The 20,668-nt window shown below is 40.6% G+C and overlaps 1 protein-coding gene across 6 annotated transcripts in view; it reads right to left on the reverse strand.

Moving 5' to 3' along the window:
• The window catches only part of lsamp (limbic system associated membrane protein), a 1,177,706-nt gene that overhangs the window by 19,642 nt on the left and 1,137,396 nt on the right, over positions 1-20,668 (reverse strand). For all 6 annotated transcript variants that reach the window (XM_051396815.1, XM_051396814.1, XM_051396813.1 and 3 more), the window contains one exon: positions 14,461-14,586. In XM_051396815.1, the coding sequence (XP_051252775.1) occupies positions 14,461-14,586 (126 nt within the window). The remainder of the gene's footprint in view (positions 1-14,460; positions 14,587-20,668) is intronic.

A 20,668-nucleotide genomic window follows, 5' to 3' on the forward strand; every position in this document is an offset into this window, starting at 1 on the left:
GATGGCCTAAATGAAGCACTTCAGCCAGCTCGTCTCCCCGGCCATTATCATTTGAAAGCTCGTGATTTGTTGAAAAACTAGATGAAAAAGTAAAATGTTTGTAACAGTCCGGACTGCAAAACATGCAGCACATGCTTAGCTGAGCGATTGTTGTTTTTTTAATAAGATATTTAAAACTGCTCTTTTACCCCTTCTTGGACACCTCAAATTGTTTTTCAGCCATTCTCTAATTTACCATGCAGCCTGGTGGTAGCCATGCTGAAAAGACAGTGCATATAATTGCTGTCTTTTTCCACACATTATACCGTTAAAAGCCCTGCGGCCTTTGGGATATGCAACAGCAGGCTTTTGTAAGTGAGTTGGGAAGAGTTGAGGGGCTTGGATGAAGCACACTTCTACAAATGCCTGCTGGATACTGATTTGCATTGCACTGGCAACTTTAAGTTTGTGTGAACAACTACAAGTTTTCCATGTCAATTAAATTGCTCCGTAGGAGTGAGGGACAGCAGTGGGATGGGAGCACCAACACATACGCTATAGGTCCATGCATGCACACATGCCCCCCACCTTCCAAGAGAAGGGACAAGAGAGGGGGAGAGAGAGAGAGAGAGAGAGAGAGAGAGAGAGAGAGAGAGAGAGAGAGGGAGAGGGAGGAGGCGGAGGGGTGAGGAATGAGATTCACAAACCAGCAACTTCAGCTGGCAACTGGATGGTGCTCATTTGCATATCCTCATGCATCATTCATCAGCATCACTTTACCACAGCGCAAAACATTACATTTATTTTGCAAATGCTAATTTATGTTAAGCAGCTGATTTGAGAAACTTCAGAGTTGAGAAGCATAAAAGACCCTGCGACATTTATTTTCTTTTGTCTGCATGAGTGTGACTGTGTGTATGCTGGTGCCTGTATACGTGCACATAACCATTGTTCCCCTCCGGCCCTTCAACCCTGTGTGTGTGTGTGTGTGTGTGTGTGTGTGTGTGTGTGTTTGAGTATGTGCGCATTGTTTGGACAGTTGGTCCAGGCTTTATGTAACACAGCCACATGGCAGCTATCCTTCTGTCAGGAGTCGGTGTGATTTAAATGATGGGTCAACACATCATTACTGAGTAACTTCCCTCATCAACACATTCCTCGCAGTGGAAAAAAATGACTGAGCTCAGAAACTAAATGAATCTTAAGCTCACTTATGACTCTATGGGCAGTGTGTTCCCAAAACCAAACACGCCATGAAGTGCAAATATCTACAAGGCTCAGTACCACTATCCTAAAGGCATACTGCACTTATAAAGTTCAAATGTGATTTGACTGCATCAAGCATTGGTTTTGAATGACAAATATCATTTTACAACATCAAAAATACATCTTAAACTTTTATCCTCTCTGGTAGTTTAGGAACAATCCATTGAAACCTGAAATATCTTAATTCCTTTGAAATGAAAGCACCAAAAATATCCCTGTGGGACTCCTTGTGTTAATGTACTATGTTTCATTGCCTGAATTCTAATGTCCTATCACGCTTGGCTTGCTGTATATCTGTGAAGGAATCCTACATGAACAATATCTTTTCAGCAGGCCGAGGACAAAAGGAGAACTTCCACTTCTGTTCACAAGCCATTTGCTGCCACTGCTGCTGGCGGTGCAGAAATAACACAGGTGTTGCAGCCAAAAACAAGACGGCTGTTTATTTGCCGCTTCTTGAGCTGAAGAAATGATAGGCACAGCGGAGCAGTGCAGCAGTCTGTTTTTCTGAACGCTGTCATTCCTCTTTCTATCTCATTTTCCTACTCTCTTCTTCTTCTTCTTCTTCTTCTACTCCTCATATGCCTTCGTTATTTTCCCATCTAGCTTCAGTGGGGTTCGTCTCAGTGTGGCCGTGTAATTGTAGAGCGTCGTATACCGTTTGGTTGTTTGTCCAATTCAAGTCTGAAGCTTTAAAAGGAGATTAATTGTTGATAAAACAGAATAGGGTTTAGTGATTGAATTCCCATGATGTGTAGTTGGGTTGTCCGCTTTCTCTTATGCTAGGCTGATAAACGGATCTAGTCTATTGTTGTGGGAAGACTTCTCATTACTGTCTGGATAGATTCAATGGGCTTGTGTTTGCCATGGGAGAAGAGGCTTTGTGTTAAGCAAGGAGAGCAAGGTCAGGCCCAGAATATCACTGCTTACCCTTCTATCATTTTTTATCTTTGCTCTCTCCTCTCAGTTATGCACACACCACCGCATGCAAAGACACATATACACATGATAGCATCATTCATACAGCCGCACTTCTTCATGTGAGAACTTGACACTGGCGGTGAGATAAACTCAAAATTACACTGTGTGTCTGCATTTAAGGCTTGAGGTTTGGCTTTGGGGATGAATGTCGTCAGAAGGTGCATATAAAGATGGAAGTACACGGCTGTGTGTGTGTGTGTGATAAGTGTGTGATAAGGCTCTACCCTTGTCACAAACATTCATCACTCCACATGACCACGACTCTACTAAACGTGGCTTCTGCATAATCGCCTGTGAATCACTTGCCTTATGCAAAAAGACTCAGCTTTTCCTGTACTGTCACTGACAGAGGACATTGCTCCACATCACACATGTAGGACTGTGTATAAAATCCTCTACTTAGAATTTTACCCATTTCAGTCCCTTTATTATGACAGAATATACAACATCGTTCTTTGGAAAAAATAATTATGGTTTAAGAATTGATTAAATTAATTGTTATGTTATGAGAATAAAGTAGTAATTTCAAAAGAAAGTCATATTACAAGAATACATTCATAACCTTACAAAAGGGTCAGAATGATATGATAGTTAAGTCAAAGTTTCATGAGATAAAAAGTCATAATATTATGACAATAGTAATCATAATCATCATCATCATCGTCATCATCATCCTTTGTCATTTCTATTAGTATAGTTGTTGCTATGGTTGTTGCTGTGCACCCTGGTCTCTGGCTCTGCCTCTCTCTTTTTTTCCCCAACAATTAATTATAACTTCATACTCAAAGCACTACAACTTCTTCCTTGAAATATTTCAGCTTTACTCTCCAACTATCAGATTTTCTTTTCCCCAACAGTGGTCAATGTCCTAATTAGGGAAGTTTATACTGCCCACACAGATGGGAACATTTATGGAAAATATGTCTTACTTATTAGCAATTAGCAATTTGCAAAAATGTTCCTTCTGTTTAAAATCTTGTGATCTGTTCTGTTAGGTTTCCAGGCGAAACGACTTTTTCCTATGACCTACAGGCTGTAGGGTGAACGTTGTTGAAGTAATTATAACTATACAGACTCAAATAGCCTTTTTGTAACAAAAATTGTATCGGAAGGCTGATATATTAAAGACCCATCCGGGGATGGCAACGCAAATTAGCTTAGGCTATAAATGCTGTGGTGTGTGGCTTTTGTTTATGCTACATACTTGTCCCTATACAAATAAACAATAAAATAAAATATCTAGGCTATATACCTGGGCACCCTGGTGGTCATAATGTTATGCAGTCCCATACCAACAAACTGTGATGCTCTGTGTGTTTTTACCCCTTTCTATCAGAACCAGCAGTAACTTTTTCAGCAATGTGAGCTACAGTAGCTCGTCTGTTGGGTGGCCAAAGCTCATTGATGCACATGGGGAGTGATGGCTGGCCCATGTGGTCCGATCCATGACCCTGTCTCCGGTTCACTGCCTCTCCTTCCTTGGACCTTTGGACCGGGAACACCCCACAAGAGCTGCAGGTTTGGAGATGCTCTGACCCAGTCGTCTAGCCATCACAATGTGGCCCTTGTCAAAGTCGCTCAAATCCTCACACTGCCCATTTTTCCTGCTTCTAACACATCAACTTTGTGGACACAATGTTCACTTGCTGCCTAATATATCACCCCCACTGACAGGTGCCATGATAACCAGATAGTCAGTATTATTTTACTGTCAGTGCTCATAATGTTATGGCTGATCGGTGTACATCTCATTTAGACAAGTTTTACTTTATTTATTTGTATATAGGAGCTGCCCAGTGTGACAATATTTCAGCACTGTCTACTTGACAACTCAACTGCAGCAACGGGGGGCTTGCTGAAGGGCATGTGAACAGAAGGTAAAGAAGCTAAAATAGAGAGAAGACCGTGTGTCTTCATTCTCCTCTGCTTATACTTCCTTATCTTGCGGAGGGATTCAAACCAGAAACCTCCAAATCACAAGTTCACTTCTCCTTCAGGCTACTGCCTCCCTGAGGGGCTGTGTGACTCGGGGCTCTTGAAAAAGTGCTTATGGACTGGAAAAAAAGTGCTGAGTTTCTGTACAGTTGTGACTTTAAACAAGTGTGAGCTCCAGTGTTCAGCCAGCCCAGCGGTGACTACACCTAATGAGGCTGGGCAGACACAGGGCAAGCTGTGCTCATGATGTTCTGTGCACTGTGTGACAGCAGACTGATTTCAGACCAGCTGCTGAAGGTGCTGATTGTAAACAAACAAGTGAACAGTGACAGTCAGCAGATCTGAGACCTGCTGAGAGACGGATGAGCAGCTGTCTTCTCTTTCTTACCAGGGCTGGTGTTGAACTGAATGTGCACACATGTATGCACACACACCCATACACACACCCACACACACACATACACACACACACACACACACACACACACACACACACACACACACACACACACACACACACACACACACACACACACACACACACACACACACACACACTTGCACGCAGCTGGAGACATGGAGTGGGAGGTTTGACCTGGGTTGCTCTGACAAGAACCTGTCACCACCTTACACTTCACTCCTACAATCAGCAGGCCTGTCAGCTACTCTCTGTCAATGACAGCTTGGCACACAATGGTGTGTGTGTAAAGAAGTGTGTGTCTCTGTGTGTCTCCTGCTTAATCTGCTCACCCACTCCTACTACATGGGAGTTACACTACTGAGTCACCTATGTATCTCCACTCTTGCAAACTCCACTCCCTCCTGAGAGTCAGATATATGTGTGTATGTGTGTGTGCATGTGTGTGTTGTGCTCCCCAGCACCATGTGTCTCCCTAGACAGCGAGATGAGGTGCAGAAAGGACAATTGAAGTGACTGTCATACTCTGCTGAAGGAAGAGATGGGAGGATGATGGAAAGAGGAGGAGACAATGAGAGTGAAAATGAGGGAGAGGAAGACAGAGTGACAGCTGAAGATAGATAGACAAAGAGTCACAGAGAGGAACAGGGAGAGAGCTTTCCAGACAAGGTGACAGTCCAGGGGAGACTTTCCTGAGCCTGGTCTTGGAGCTTGGTCGGCGTAGGAGGGGTGTCAAGGGCACTCAGCATCAAACCTCTAAAAGGCTGCCCTGCCAAGCACTGTTATAAAAGGGTTATGACTTCAATATTCAGCCGGATCATATAGCGTAGGAGCATGGGCTGCAGTCCAAATCAATTCATTTGGACAGATGTCTTTGTTGCAATGAAACTGTTGTGGTAGATTCATAGCTTACCATTTACAGTTAGCTGACGCTATTATCCAGAACACCTTAAGGGTTCAGTGTGTTGCTCAAGGACACAGTGACAGTAAACATGACTGCTGACGGACAGGTAATTGGTGTTGAGGAACTTAAGCCATTGCTATTTTAGTTACAAGACACTACTTCGCCCATTTAGCTGCAAGGGTGCAGCATCGTAAATGAGTCAAGGCTTCTTCATGACTTGAATTTAAATCCTCAGTGTGACTTTGACTGCAAGCTCTTCTGATGTCCAGATGTGTGTGTCTTTGCTTGAGTGGGCCCGAGGTTCGCTGTGGTCGTCCTCCCTGCAGTGCTAAATGACTGACAAACTCTATTACACCAGAGAGGTGAGAGGATCTCGAATGCATAATTGAACATTAATTAACTACTGGAGTTACTATAACTAATGATAAGAATGATTGCACATCTAATGAAACTGGCCATTTGCATACTAAAACCCAGTTCTGTTCTTTTCCTCTCCATCCCCTGCCTGTCTCCTTTATCTATTTCTTCTTTCTTTGTTTCTATCTTTTACTTCCTTCCCTCCTTCCCTGAGGGTAGCATAACTTCTACCAGTTTCTCCTCTTTCCAGCTCTGCGTGGGTCCTCCTTGTGTCATGGAATGCCAGAGGCAGCCGGAGGGCATGTATTTTTCATACTTGTCTGACCTCTATTTCGGTGGTCTGAGAGGCATGCAGTGAAGGATTCCTTGCTTGACCAGCGGCTCCATTTCCCCCCTCATTGTGCTCAATGTGGTGCCGCCATTCTCCCAGCCTCCCACCACCCAGGAGCTCCAGTCTACCACCTTTAGCAACTATTCTGGGGGAGTTAAAAAAAGAACGGGCGTGGACTCAAGCTGGGAACCAGCCAGCTAAAAGGATCAACACCAACATGCTTGCAGCTCTCAGCACATGCATGTCACACAGACATTACTGTACCACACATACTGTACTTCGCCTTATCTTCTCTTTTATTTTCTTTCCTTCCGCCCATCCTGATGAATATCCCTTCACCTCTGCTCTCCTCCCCGTCCCTCCCTTGCGCTATTGATCATGTGCCTCTCAAGCCCGAGCAATGAGTTATTCAGTCAATATTCACAGCAGCGCCAACGCAGAGGCTGAACAAAAAGTGCTCTGATAAGAAGTACAAGAACTACAAGATAGCATGCTACCTACAGCATGCCCAGCATCCCACACGGGTAAAACAGGTGTCAAACTGCTTCCGCGGACAATATCGTTCACTGTGTCCGCCTCAGATCTTCAAAGTGTCTTCCCTTGCTGCCTTTGGTGACTGTAGCCAAAGGGACCTATTTAATGAGACACCCATGTAGTGAGACACATGATGGGTGTGTTGTTGTTGTTGTTGTTGTTGTTGTGGTCTTCAAGCTTGTTATTATCAGCAACATGAGTGGAGCTGATATCAGTCGATATTTTCACACCATGCACACAGTGAAAGTATAAAAAGATGATATAACACCTGTCTCCTGATGAATCACATTGATGAGGGGAATCATGGTAAAAGTAACGCTTATTGATTTTTATAAAAGAATATTTCATCTGAGACAAAGAGACAAACCTGCAAAAAGTCCTTCAAGTTAAAGGACAAAATACATAATTTGGAACTGCCCTTTAAAACAAGACATGTTTTCTGATCTCATGCCCTTATTAGCAGGATGACATATATCCCTCTGCCTCCCAAAACCACTGCAAAGGTTAGGAAAACATTGTGGTTTGGGGTAAAATTGCTACTTTGTTAAAGTTAAGGGACCATAATTACAGTAATCAACACTTGTTAAACACTTAAACGAAAAAATTAATGCTGATCCCTGTAATCATAAACAAACCAGACCATCAGTGAGAGATTGTCTTTTTCTATGTAATTATCCTTAACCAGCATCAGTTCAGATTCTGTTGGATTCCCCTTGAATCAATAAAACAAGGTGGTAGAAACAGTACCGCTTTTGTTCACAGGGGCCGCCAGAGTCAACAAAAAAATGAAAGTCCCTTGTTGCTGCTTTAAAAGAAACCAATGTTGACAGTTTGAAAAGGGTAACGAACAGCGGCCTCCCTTGTTAAAGTTGGATTTGTTAACCCATCCACCCTGACCTCTCTACGCAGACTTTGGCGCTCTACAATAATGTCACCTGACTTTCTCCTTTGCGCACATCATAATTCCTGCAGCTGCTAAAGGGCTTTGTCACTTCCAGAACACATTTTGTTTTGCTGAAACTTGGGGAACAGGTTTCACGAAGAGTGCATGAAAGAAACGGTTAATAGTCACACTCCGTTTCATTCAGGCTATTATTTGTGATTGTGGTAATTGTTACACTTTGCTTGTTATCTGCTTTGGCAATGTAAGCCAAACAACAAATAAAACTGTTTGGGTGAACTGGTGCATGTACCATTTTAATGAGCTCCTTGTTTGCTCTGCCCACACACAGTCCATGTTCTTACTCATAATGAAGTATCTCCTGCCTCATTGTCATCTTAGATCATGCTCAGAGGGTTGTAATATTTACTAAGCCTCAGTGCTGCTCATTCCATGTGATGGCTCTGCGCAGTCTCCGCACAGCAGGTCTAGAAACCTCTGTCTCAGACCTGCTCTAGCAATGTATTATGATACATCGGGAAAATTCATTCAATTCAGTCCCTCAATCCCTTAATTACAAATGTAGCTCACTGATGCGCAAGCAATAACCTGCTTGACTTCTCGTCTCAATGACAAACTCAAACAGTAACTTTGATGGAGTCCAGTGATGTATATATATATATATATATATATATATATATATATATATATATATATATATCCCAGCACTGAAAATGCGCTTTCTATTTATCTTTCAATCTGTCCAGCATGCCATTTTGTGATTAAGAAACCTAACACGTCAGTTATATTCTAATTAGCTTCATGATAACTGAGAGAGAGAGGCAGCAATAACAGAGAAAATAAGATTGTGCAGAGAAAGAGCAGTTTCAGCTTGGATGGCCCCGTAGAAACAGATGACAGCAGTAATCAATGTGGACACCCTGAGAATCCCTGCTATTAACTATCTCATAAACAAATCCTAGGATGGAATACCAATTTAGACAGTTGGCTGAAAACACTTAACTCCAGCATTGGAGGCATCATTTGTCACTAAGGTTATATGAATTGTATGGGATTGCTTCAGGTTTTACTGAGCCCCTGAGAAAAAAAGTTTTACAGACAAAACTTTACAGACATACTCCAAAGCTGACTTTCTGGGTTGTTATAGTGAGTTCGGTTTGTTGTATTCTACCAAAAGTTATTGACTACTGTTTAACTTGTGTTACCTACGTAACATCATGTAACGTAACTTACATAGGTAACATAATGTTACGTTACTAACATATTTGAACCCAAACCATGATCTTTTCCTGAACATAGCCAAATGTAAAACAGAATGTTTCTCAGCAAGTCTGAAAGTCTAATGACGAGTGTAAAGACATTATTATTTCTAACTTGACCACAGAGCCCTGCATGTGCGAAATTGACTCTAGAGAGTTACCTCAGTAGCAAGAATGTGTTGGTATTTCAGTAGGCCTGACAACACTGTGGTTACACAGTTGTGACAAACTTACAGCTGTGAGATAGATACAACATAAAAGGAGGAGCTGGAGGTGGGTTGCAAAGCAGATTGCAGAGGAAGCAGCAAAGGTAAGCAGGAATCAGCTGAGCTATCAGCTGATTGTATGTAGTTTTCCCATAGAAGAGCTTAGGAGGGAGTCAGCTAGGCCATCAACTGATGGGTGTTTGCGATTAGCTGTGATCAGCTGATGTAGCTGGAGTTGAGAAATCACAACATCACAACTTCCTATGCGCCATGGTGATATCTTGTTTTGTCATACCAACAGTCCAAATGGCAGAATACCCAGGAAATACTCACATTTGAGATTCCAGAGGATTTTCCTGACTAAAAAAAACTATCGACTATCAAAATAGCTCCCAATTAATTTCCTGTCAGTCGACTAATGAACTAATCTTTGCAGTTCTGAACTTGAGCAACTGAATTTTGACAAGGTAAAAACTACAACGTTAGTATTAGGCCATATTCACTCTACTTTCTTCATGCAAAACCTTTAGACTTGCTCTACTTTAAAGTTAATGGTCAGTAAGGCAGATGGGAGCCTTTTAGACAATAGTGTTTATTTTTAGTGCTTTGTAAAACAAAGTAAAACTTTAGCTGACCAACCACAACAGCGAGGAGGTGGGGAGTTATGGCCCAGATTGCAACAATAACAGCACCAACAACAAAAGGATGGGAACATAGCTGGATTTACATGTTTGCATGCTATAGGGATTGTTTGCTTATAGCTGTATTTGATGTAGCTCATCCTTGTGGAATCTCACACATTTCCCTGGGGTTTTTCTAAATGCATAACAGTGTCAGTTTTTCTTTTTAACTTCAAACAGTGAGGCAGAGTTTGTTCTCCTGTCAAGGGACCTGAAAACGATGCACTTTTAAAATAATTTCCAGTTGAAAAGACAGTATATCATCTCTCTGACAGACCAACACCTCTGGGTGTCTATAATCAGGGCCACTGGCAGTGATGGAATAACTGCAATAATTGCATTGCAAGCACTGTACTCAAGTGAGGTACTTGAGTATTTGCATTTTATTCTACTTCTAATCCACTACATTTTAGAGGGAAATATTGGACTTTTTTTACTTACTTGACAGCTATAATTACTACTGGCTGTTATTTTTCAGAATGACTAGATTTTACAGCAATGAGTTTATAAAGAACAGCATATTGTTAAAGATCAAACCAGTGCTTTTCAACCTTTTTGACTTGTGACATTTTAGCAAAAAGCAGTGTCTGGTTGGGGCTTATCATAGGTTTCATTTAATTAACAGTTTAAGGTGCAGAGGTAAAAATAAGATAATTATTTTATATTTTCATATATTTGATTTTGCAATCAAAATATATAATTTTTTTACAAGCCATAACTCTGTTTCCCCTGTAACACATGATGTCCTTCCTAATACCTGGAAAAATCATTACCATCTTGTATGTTTAACAACAAGGCAAGTTAGCTAGGCAGGCATGTCATGGTCCCCACATCAATATCAAGATTTTCATGAACGGTAGGGCCTGTGTACTGACGGCCGCAAGCCTGAAGTAGTGAGCTGAATAGAAAGTATCATTGCGTTCCGAGGGTCAGTTGTAGGGGCTAATGTGTTACAGTCGCCATCCTGTGGTGGTCAGAAGATGAGGCACTGACAGACTACACTTAGTGCAGTGAGATATATTTATGAGATATTTAGCTAGATTTTGTTTTCATTCAGTTCATTTCAGTGTATTAATTTAAAACAGCGAATAGACAGTTTCACCGGAACTACTTCGTAGGTGTACTACATCAGGTATTAATGGACACCCAGAGTTGAGTATTCACCCAGACCATGGTGTGTGTGTATATATATGTACTCTGAGTGAATAAGGTAATAATGTAGTCACTGGAGGGTGCCACTGGATTTTCACACATTTGTGCACAGCAACATGCGGACAAAGTCATCAACCTGAATATGAATATGTATGTGCTTATGCAAGGATGAGCTTCAGCCAGATTTTGCCACTCGAGTCTTTGACTCATACTTGAGTCGCAGTCTAGGTTCTAATTTGATGTGAATGTTGTCTGTACTGAATTCAGACCTGACTTGAACTTGTTACACATAGTAAGAGATTGGTATGGAATATTCTTGATTAATTTAGTTTTTTGCCTAATCTACATTAGAGTTGGCTCCTGCCATCAGTGTAATTAGCCATTAGCACTAGCACTGACCTGCTGTTCTGGATGCTTAGATGTTCTGAATGAGTGGATGCTTTGTTTAAATTTTGTTTAAACAGTGCTTCACCGAGTTTGATTTTGATCATCAAGTGTTAACTTTTTCCATTTGAGTGGAAAATGGTGGTCTAATTTGAGCCAGTTCATGATGCAGGTTAGCTCACATTATTAGTCAAAAGATGCAATGCTGCTACTATTCATTGGCCAACTTACTTGTTTGTTTGTTTTTGTAACAGCAATGTTAATTAAAGGCAGAATGAGTAAGATTTGTCGGTTGCTCTTTGTTAACACAACATTCAAAGTTGACCCCTCCTTCCCAGCTCAGTGACACCAGAAGCACCTCTTGGATGTGTGCTTACAGTCTGACATCTGGTCACTATGTTCTGCCCTCACATCCTGTGTGTTGTTATTGGCTTGGGGCTACAAACCCACTGCCCAAAGGTTGAGTCCCAGAAATGTCCTGGACACAGCAAAATTAGAAAATAAAGGCAGAGGGCATTGTCTCTGTAGATACAGACACCACACACACACTTCTCGAGGGTCAGAAGTGCAGAATGAATGACTCAGAGGTAATCCCTCTTTTCTCATTTTTTGTATGAGTCTATACATTGTTTTTTTTAAGAAAGTACTAATATTCTGGCTAAATTAAGAAAAGTTAATTCTCTTTAGCTGCTGCTAATCATGCCCTCTTTGCATTAATGAATTCAGTTTCTGCATCCTCTTGATAATATTCCTTATTTGTCTGCAGGTGTTTGCTACTTCATTTAAAAAATAGAGTATTGTGCTTTAAAGCAATCACAACAGTGGTTCCTTTATACCCTTATAACTCTAAAAAATATAATTCTTCTGCTGTGGCATTTGTGGAAATAGCCACATTGGTAGCAAGTTTGAACCATTATAGAAACCTAAGCCTGATCCTCATACTTTAGAATTGAGACTTAAATCGGCTCTGAATATAAGACTTCAGTCCTGACTTGGACTGGCATTCTGTGACTCAAGAAACATCTGTGGTCCCAGCAAATAGCTGAGAGCCTCGCAAGCAGAGCGAAGCGGTGATGCCACCCAGGCAGGCGAAGGCGTAAAGCAGTGAGACCACAGGCTGCCAGACATCATTATCTCTCTCAGCAGTCCCCCACACACTCTCGAACTGGGTTAGACTTATGGATTCTGGGTGGAGAGACACCCGCAAAACAACAACAAAAATAACAACACTGGCAGTGTTTGCAAAGGGTGTGGGACCCCCATCTCTGGAGCCACATGGGCCTGTGTAGACTTACAGGATCCAATCCTTCCAGGACACTGACAGGATTTTCCTTCCATCACACTGTTTCCGTTTCACTGTTCACGCTGTTTCAGTAAAGAACAAAGATTTGTCGAAAGTAGTGTGCCCACTACTTCCTCAGCAAAACATAGAGAAAGGGAATAATGAAAGGAAAACCTACTTTATTGAATAAATTGTACGGAACTTGCAAGGCCAGTCTATTGCAGGTTGAAAAATCGACAATTGGATATTGCTATTTCCTTCCCTCTACATTGACGTCTCCATCCATTGTAATGGAACAAAAGCTGTTTAACCTGACAAAAGCAGTCTCACCTACAGTAACCTTGTTAGCCATTTGAACCTTGAAGGAGAGCTTTCAGTTTTCACCACAGCTCTGTAAAGCAAATGTGGCTCACAGGATTAGACTGAACAAATCACTCCCCCTTAATGCAAAAAGACAAAAGAGGCAGCTTCCAGGTGCATGAAACAGATGCATTTGATGAAACATGTCTGGAGCGTTGACAAACTGACACAGTAATTGATAAAGACACATAAATTGAATGACTTTCAATCAGCACAAAACCGTTATCAAACTGAGATGTTGTCAACATGAGCATCTCCATCCATCACACTACAAGCTTATCAGCAGTGGGAGGCATTATTCTTTTTCTCTGAAATTGGATTCATCCACAAAGCAACAGTATTGTCACTATCTGAACGCACATATATAGAGATATGTACCAGCTCACTACTTTATACACTTTGATAGCATGTACAAACATGGCAATCGTACATGAGACCCCAGTTACTAGTATCTATGACTGTTCCCATGTTTAAATAAAGTCACCCTCGCTAATACAAAGCTAACAGCTGTGTCTGACTGTTGATTTTAACAGAAATATCACTATTTTTATCTGAATTCAGGTTTTTCATTTATACTCCTCATATAAACTGCTCCGAAAATATCAAATAACAATACTTCATGTACTTAAATTAATCCATAAATAAAGCATGGTTTAAGGAAGAAGTTTTAACAGTGGAAAGTGCAGAATTGCACTGGGCCATTTACAAACTGAAGTTTTAGTTTAGATTAATTTAAACACATGCTAATGCTTATTATTACATTATTTTAAAAGGTTGTGCATGCTGTAGGAGGAGGTCCAAATGAAGTGCCATTTGAAGTTTTGATGCTTATGACAAAAATCTAAAATGTTCTCTTTACCAATTTGAGTACACTTTTTTAGATGCCCCCTAACCTAATACACTGTCAGGTTTCACACAATGCCAGGCTTCAATATCAGATCATCAGGTAAAGGGAACAAGAACAGCTTTATCATGCATTGCCCAATAAAAATCTGGTGAAGACTGATGAAACATGAACCTCGCTGAATGTGTAAATATTGAACTTACTGTAAACCTATCACATCTGTGTTATTAGTCTATAATTTGGCACATGGATTATGTTGCTTTGGCTGCTGGCAGTTTCTGTTGTCACTGTACAGACAACAATCAGAGGACTACTCTGGTAGAAAAATTATGAATTATTGTAATTAAGTAATGGACGGTGCTTAATTTCTATGTATGTCCTGAATAGACATTGGATATCCTTCCACCACTGTAAAGAGTGATTTTAGATCACAGGGTGTAAAAAAGTGGAGTGATATTTGGGGCAAATTGTAACAAATACTACTGCAGAAATTTGGATGATGTTTCTATCCTTTTCCCCTTCAGCCCTCACATATAGCACCATGGCTAATGCAAGAAGCTAAATAAAGAGAGATTTAGCTTCTTGAGTCACTTGAAAAAACAATCCGGTATTTAGAATCTGGCACACTGTTGGCCAGACATCTAGATTGACACAAATACAAATTAGTACTGATGGGATGATTCTTACCTGAGGGGTTGAGGAGCCGCCAGGTGATTGCAGGGTCTGGCCTGCCATTGGCCAAACAACTGAGTGTCACGTTACTGCCCTCATTCACTGTGATGTCTTCTGACACCTTGTAGATGTTGGCTGGAACTAGAGGCACAGGAGAAACAACATTAAGGTTCATAATATTGCTATTATTCGCGAGTATGAAACGAAAAGCACGTTTTATCTTACATGGATCAAGAAAAGCAAGTGGTTTTTTCATCTTTCTGTAAAATACATTTTCACTCAAAATAACTTTCCATTAAAAACTGTACTTGTCTCCCATGCCAGCTGCTTGGCTCCCATAACATCCTTTGCCATCTCTTTGTAGAAAATTGACAATAAAAAGAGGTTAAATGCAAACACTAGCTGACCTTGATTCTCTCAGTGAAAGAAAGAGTTGAGGAAAGCTTTGAAGAACCTTTTTCCTACTGCGGTAGCCCTCAGAGGTACTTACAGTAAACTTTTTCAACCCAGGATCCAAATAAGCAATTTAATCTCCTGCCCCGGGACCTGAGCTCATGAAAACAGATTGCTTCTCTTGTCATAGGGGGACCCACCAGACGCTTGGCACTGATTCTGAGTTTCTTTCAGAAAAATAGGTTTTAATATATGGACCAAAATCTAAAGGTGAAACAAAGAATCTTAAGTGTGTGTGTTTGTACACTAATGGTCAAGGTAACACAGGGCTACTTCATCTCGACGCAGCGTTCAATGATGATCCCGCCTCACTATCTATTCCTCACTCCTACTGCTCTCCCTCGCACTCAAACAAACAGAAACCTAGAGAGAGGCAGAGGGAGAGGGAACTATACTCTAGCAAAAAACAGCTCAGATGAATTAAGAAGGTACGGACTGTTTTGTGAGTCAGCAGCAAAGATGCAATCAATCATGAAGGATGTAGGGGGCATACATCACTGTTTTCACAAACTGTGGGTAAAGTGGTCGGGATAAGGTATCATATATATACAGATATGAGGCCAGAAATACAAATAATGATCAATGACTTCGGAATATGATGAATGCTGGCGCATGCATAATGTGGGCAAATGAAGAAGAGTAACTTTTTTTTCCTCTGAACTTGTGATAAGTGGATTTTCTTTTCCAATTTCAGGGATGCGTGGATGTGTGTCAGGGCTCAGCACACCTTAGGCCAGGGGAAAGCAGCTCTTTAGTTGATTTACTGGTATGCTTTATATGCGGCAAGAAATTAGCATTATAAGGCTCAAATATGTTTTTTTTTTTTTTTTTGACAAAAATGACTCTTTTGATAGTACAGGCTGCTGACCTCTGCCTTAGGCCATGTTGTCTCTCTTAACCCAATTAAGGGTAAGATTAGATTATGGTTAGATTAATCATTCCCAGTGAAACACTTGCATTCCATCCAATGTTTAAATGAGGTGTAAGCATGAACCCATTGGTGTATCTCTGTGTCAATCAACATATCATTAGTCCTGTTTCTTATGTATAAAATAAGTAATCAGGTTTGACTGCAACTCCTCCTTGCAAGTTTGTCTCATTCTCCTGAACTAGGTGAAGAAGCAAGAAGAAGCATAAGTCATTTATTGGTTAAGATGGTTAACCATCAACAAAAAGAATCCACACAATACTGCTTAATAAAAACACATGGACATTATATTATTGTTAAATGAACAATAGGACAAATATAGCAAATAACAAGGAAGTTGGGGTGGTATTATGGCAGCAAATAGTGCTGGTATGAACGTTTTTGCTAAGTAATAGTGAGAAGTTGTACTTGGTGTAATGGCTGCACTGTACACATGCATGAATAAAATTGGCCGTTAAGCTGGGGTCAGCTAAGCCACATAGTAGATGAATAAGCCAGTGATTGTGAAGCATGAATGAAACGGCTGATGCCAATCTGTGCATCCTGAACTGATGTTATGGTCCAGATCTGACATCGTGAGATTTGACAAATAAATGCATTTTTCTGGGTGATCCCAAAGTCTACATGCATATTATCCATCCTATATCTTGGATGGAACCATTTCTTCTTTTTCTAATGCCCTGGTTATTCAGAAAGAGAAAATATTCACCATTGAGTTTTGTGCTGGGGCATGTTGTCATGAACATCCAGCAAAGTCAGAAATGTTTCAACTCTGGAGCTTAGCATTTTCTTAGCTTTTTCTATCAAGGGCAAATATTGTTCACCAAATGCAGCTAGACCTATGATCCACTCTCGACCTGCATTCAGCGCCTGCTGGGTTTCGAGCACATACACAGTATCTGCTTGTCATTCAAAAGTCAATTTATTTAATAAGCCCCAAATATCCTTGTGCATCAGGTGGAAAAAAAATTGCTAAATTGCTTGCTTTTTTTGGTTCATACAATGTGACCCTGCCATTGTCTTGAACTGACCCAGAGAACAATAATGCTTTTAAAACCATAGGAGACAAAGACAACTCCCTGTATGTTATTGAGTGTTTTCATTATACTCCATCAATCTGTACCATCAATGCTTCCCTATGTCTATGGCTGACAAGAAAAGACAATTTCTTGTGAAAATATCTGCCTGTATTTGACCTCCCTGTTTTGTTTGAATGTGCAGATTTGCATTTTGTGATTTGTATATTACAGTTTTATTAATACACTTAGGTCTAATGTGTAGGATTTCGTGGCATCTAGTGCTATAGTTGCAGATGGCATGTAGGAGAAACTACGATGGCCTCCATGGATGACAACCTGTGTCTCTAGATATAAAACGTTCATTTTAAGCTAATGAAAATATAACCATTTGACTTTCAGGATATTATACACCAATGGAAAATTAGTTATACATATTATATTCACTGGTCCTTTAAATTAAATCTTAAAAAAATTGTTTTCTTTTTCACAACTAACTTCAAATATCCATGTTTTTAATCCTGATTGGGATGTAATAGATATTTTATAAGTCTTTCTTAAAAATTAAAACACATCAAACAACTCTTCTCGAGTGCTCAATGCTTTATTCACCAAAGGTTCTGGGCTCTCTTTTATGCATCACTGTGTCTGAGGCTGTTTCCAATTTTCTTATACAATTAATGATCAGTCATGTGACTGATAAATCACCATACAAATATAGATGACCATAATACAGACTATATAATATTACAATCATCTTAACCCATAAATAGTAAAAAGGCTTCATATTCATTTTCTTCAAACTAATTCAAATTCAAAACACGACCTACTCCAATCCTTCCCCTCACTTAACATTTATGAATAACCCTAGAGACTTCAAAGTCAATCCTAATTTACCTTAACACATCCATATTTTAACTAAATTTCCAATCATTCTGAAAAAATACTCTGTTCTTTGAGAACAATATAATCCAGTAGACGCTATAAAACCTGAGAGGGTTAAATGAGAAATTAGACGTGAAGCCATTTTTGATTGACTTGCACTGAAGCTCACACTGGTCTACAGCTCACTGTGTGTGAAAGATGTCTTACTTAAACATCAGTGAGCATGTAGAATATATATTGTATGGCATTCAGAGGAAGTATGAATTAAGGAGGTCGAATAGTCCTGAAATGTCAGTTCTTTAATAAAACAATTGCATTCTTTTTGAGTGTGTGGATTTGACCTGCACATGCACGGTAGTGTAATAAACCTTAAATTCCACAATTAGAACAATAGACTATACTGTATACAACGTCAGATTCACATTTATTGAGCCATCCACATTATTTACAGATAAAAGGCAGGTTTGGGAAGTAAACCATTAAAGTTTATGAGTTACCTGCTTAAAAGTGTCAACAGTAGCACAATCAGTTTGCAAAAAGCTGGTGTGGAAAGTAACAGACTCTGCCAGTTCTCAACTGTTGTCAATTTGTCCATAAACAGGGCACTTAAACTCCAACTGCTCTATTAAAGTAACTCACTGGCCCTACAGTAAAGAATGCGCTCTACTCGTACTACCGTTGTTGGGTGTTATCCATGCCAGCAGGTACTGTGGCTTCCTCTTGTAGCGAGCCATTTTTCCAGTTTCACACCTTGATTTTGGTGCATATATGAACCTTCAAAGACGTTGTCTTTGCCTGGCTGACTATGTAACTAACAAAAACACATACGGAAAATCTATACTGAAAGCATTTAAGAGTTCCAAGTTGTAAACACATCTGTGAGGGCTGCATCATATGGGAATTCATACACAATCTAAACCTGATAGGAGTCGCTGTGTTGAATTGAAATGAAGCTTCACCGTTCCTTCATATCGACCATGTTTTCTAAGAAACAATATTTCAGATTGTTTCTCCAGCAAGGTTATTATTGAAGCTTTGTCTCTGTACAGCATCACTAACAGCCTCGCCCTAACTATCGTCTCTCTCCTTCTCTCTCTCTCTCTCTCTCTCTCTCTCTCTCTCTCTCTCTCACACACACACAACATCCCCAAGTAACCCATCTCTCTAATACCAACTGACAAGACTTTCACAATTGTGCCAAACAGCATTTTAAATGAAGTCATACAGAGTTATTGCTGTAGTCAAATGACCAAGCCAAAATGAAGATGTGTTTTCCAGATATGGCAAGATGGAACGGGGGATGGTGGGGCGGAGGCACTCGATTGAGGTGACGAAGAATCCAATTGGCTTTTTTCCCCCCTCAAAAACAACTAAAGCGAGGCGGGGTGGGGTGGGATAGGAGAGTTGATTGGCTAAGTTGGATGTGTGACTGGAGAATTAATCCTGCAAAGCATAGATAAAAATGGATCGAGTAGGAAACAACTGCTCACACTCTGATAACCCTGTCACCTCTATAAATGGGAGGGACGGGAAGGGAAGATGGGGAGAATAGTGGAAAAGGAGAAGAGATGAAGAAAGTGTAGGATAATTCCATTATGACCTCTCCTGTTTAGGGTACCATTGGAAGGGTGAGAGGCCGGTCACCAAGACCTGAGCCAGGTCACCGTGACCTAGAACAGAGCCAGAACATCACAACTTGGAATGGAGCCGGGAACATCAGCCAGATGTCAGGAAATAGTGAGCGTCACCACACACACACACACACACACACACACACAATCATACATATAGTGCTGATGCCCAAAAGCATGTCCTTAAGTGGCCAAAGTACAACATGAGATATGATCCTTTCATGGGAAGATAGGTTTGCCAAAGAAGTTCTGGAAGACAGGATGAGACCGGTGTGCCCATACACACACACAGCCTGGTTTTTGTATAAAAGGCATGTTACGATCTGTAATCGTTGATTAATATCTCTGACTGCGTTGGTGGTAAGATCTGTCTGAAATAAAGAGATTCCCCATCTGACATCTGTGTCTCGGACATCTGATTCTGTTTTGATTCACCTCTTTCTGCCACAACAAAAGGAAGACAATAGTGAAAGAAAGAAGTGTGAATGACATTTCAGCTCACATGGCCATATAGATCCCGGTGTCCAGCTGTCAGGAAGGGTGGGGATGGAGTGGAAGTGAACTGTGATGTTAGTCATAGGTCAACCTTCAAGGAACAATGTTGGAAAGGGCAGCTCTTTGAAAAGCATTTCACCTCTGCAACTGCAGGGCGGAAGAATTCCATAGAGATACACGGTGCTCTCTGCTAATGTTTTCCCTATGGCTGGGTTTGTGAATTATTGGTATAATTCACACCAACACCCACAGCAGGCGTGGGCTAAGAACATCATGTTGTGTACAGTAGAAAGGTGTGCACTCACTTTCACATATACACTCAAACCTTGGAGAATTAAGTTTAAAATGTATTCTGTTTTAATTTTATTTTTCACACACACTCCTCTAAGTAGAATTAATTTACATTCATTGAAAACATCACCTGCTGCAGTATAAAGGAGCAGTTTTCTTCTACAGGTTGGGCAGGTTTCATCAACCCTCTAAACACCCCCCCCCACCACCACCAAAAAAAACTAAATTATCATGTCCTCTCTGGCTAATGATCTCCTCTTTGGTTTGATTTTCAAATTCCTCAAAAATAAATCTCTGATGAAAATGATATAAATACACTGACCTTGGTTTCAACTCTAATTTCAAACTTCAAAGAAAGAAAGAGAAGAGAGAGTGAAAGACAGAGAGTGAGAAAGAGCAGCGAGTTGCAGAGAGAGCAAGAGTAATTAGTGGGGAGTATTTGTGTTTGTAGGTTTGTGCATTATCTGTGTGCCTGCATAGAGAAGAGAAAGGGAGAGAGCCACAGGCAGTTCCTTAGCCCATGA

The sequence above is a fragment of the Dicentrarchus labrax genome, unplaced genomic scaffold, assembly GCF_905237075.1.
Source record: "Dicentrarchus labrax unplaced genomic scaffold, dlabrax2021, whole genome shotgun sequence".
Lineage (NCBI taxonomy): Eukaryota > Metazoa > Chordata > Actinopteri > Moronidae > Dicentrarchus > Dicentrarchus labrax.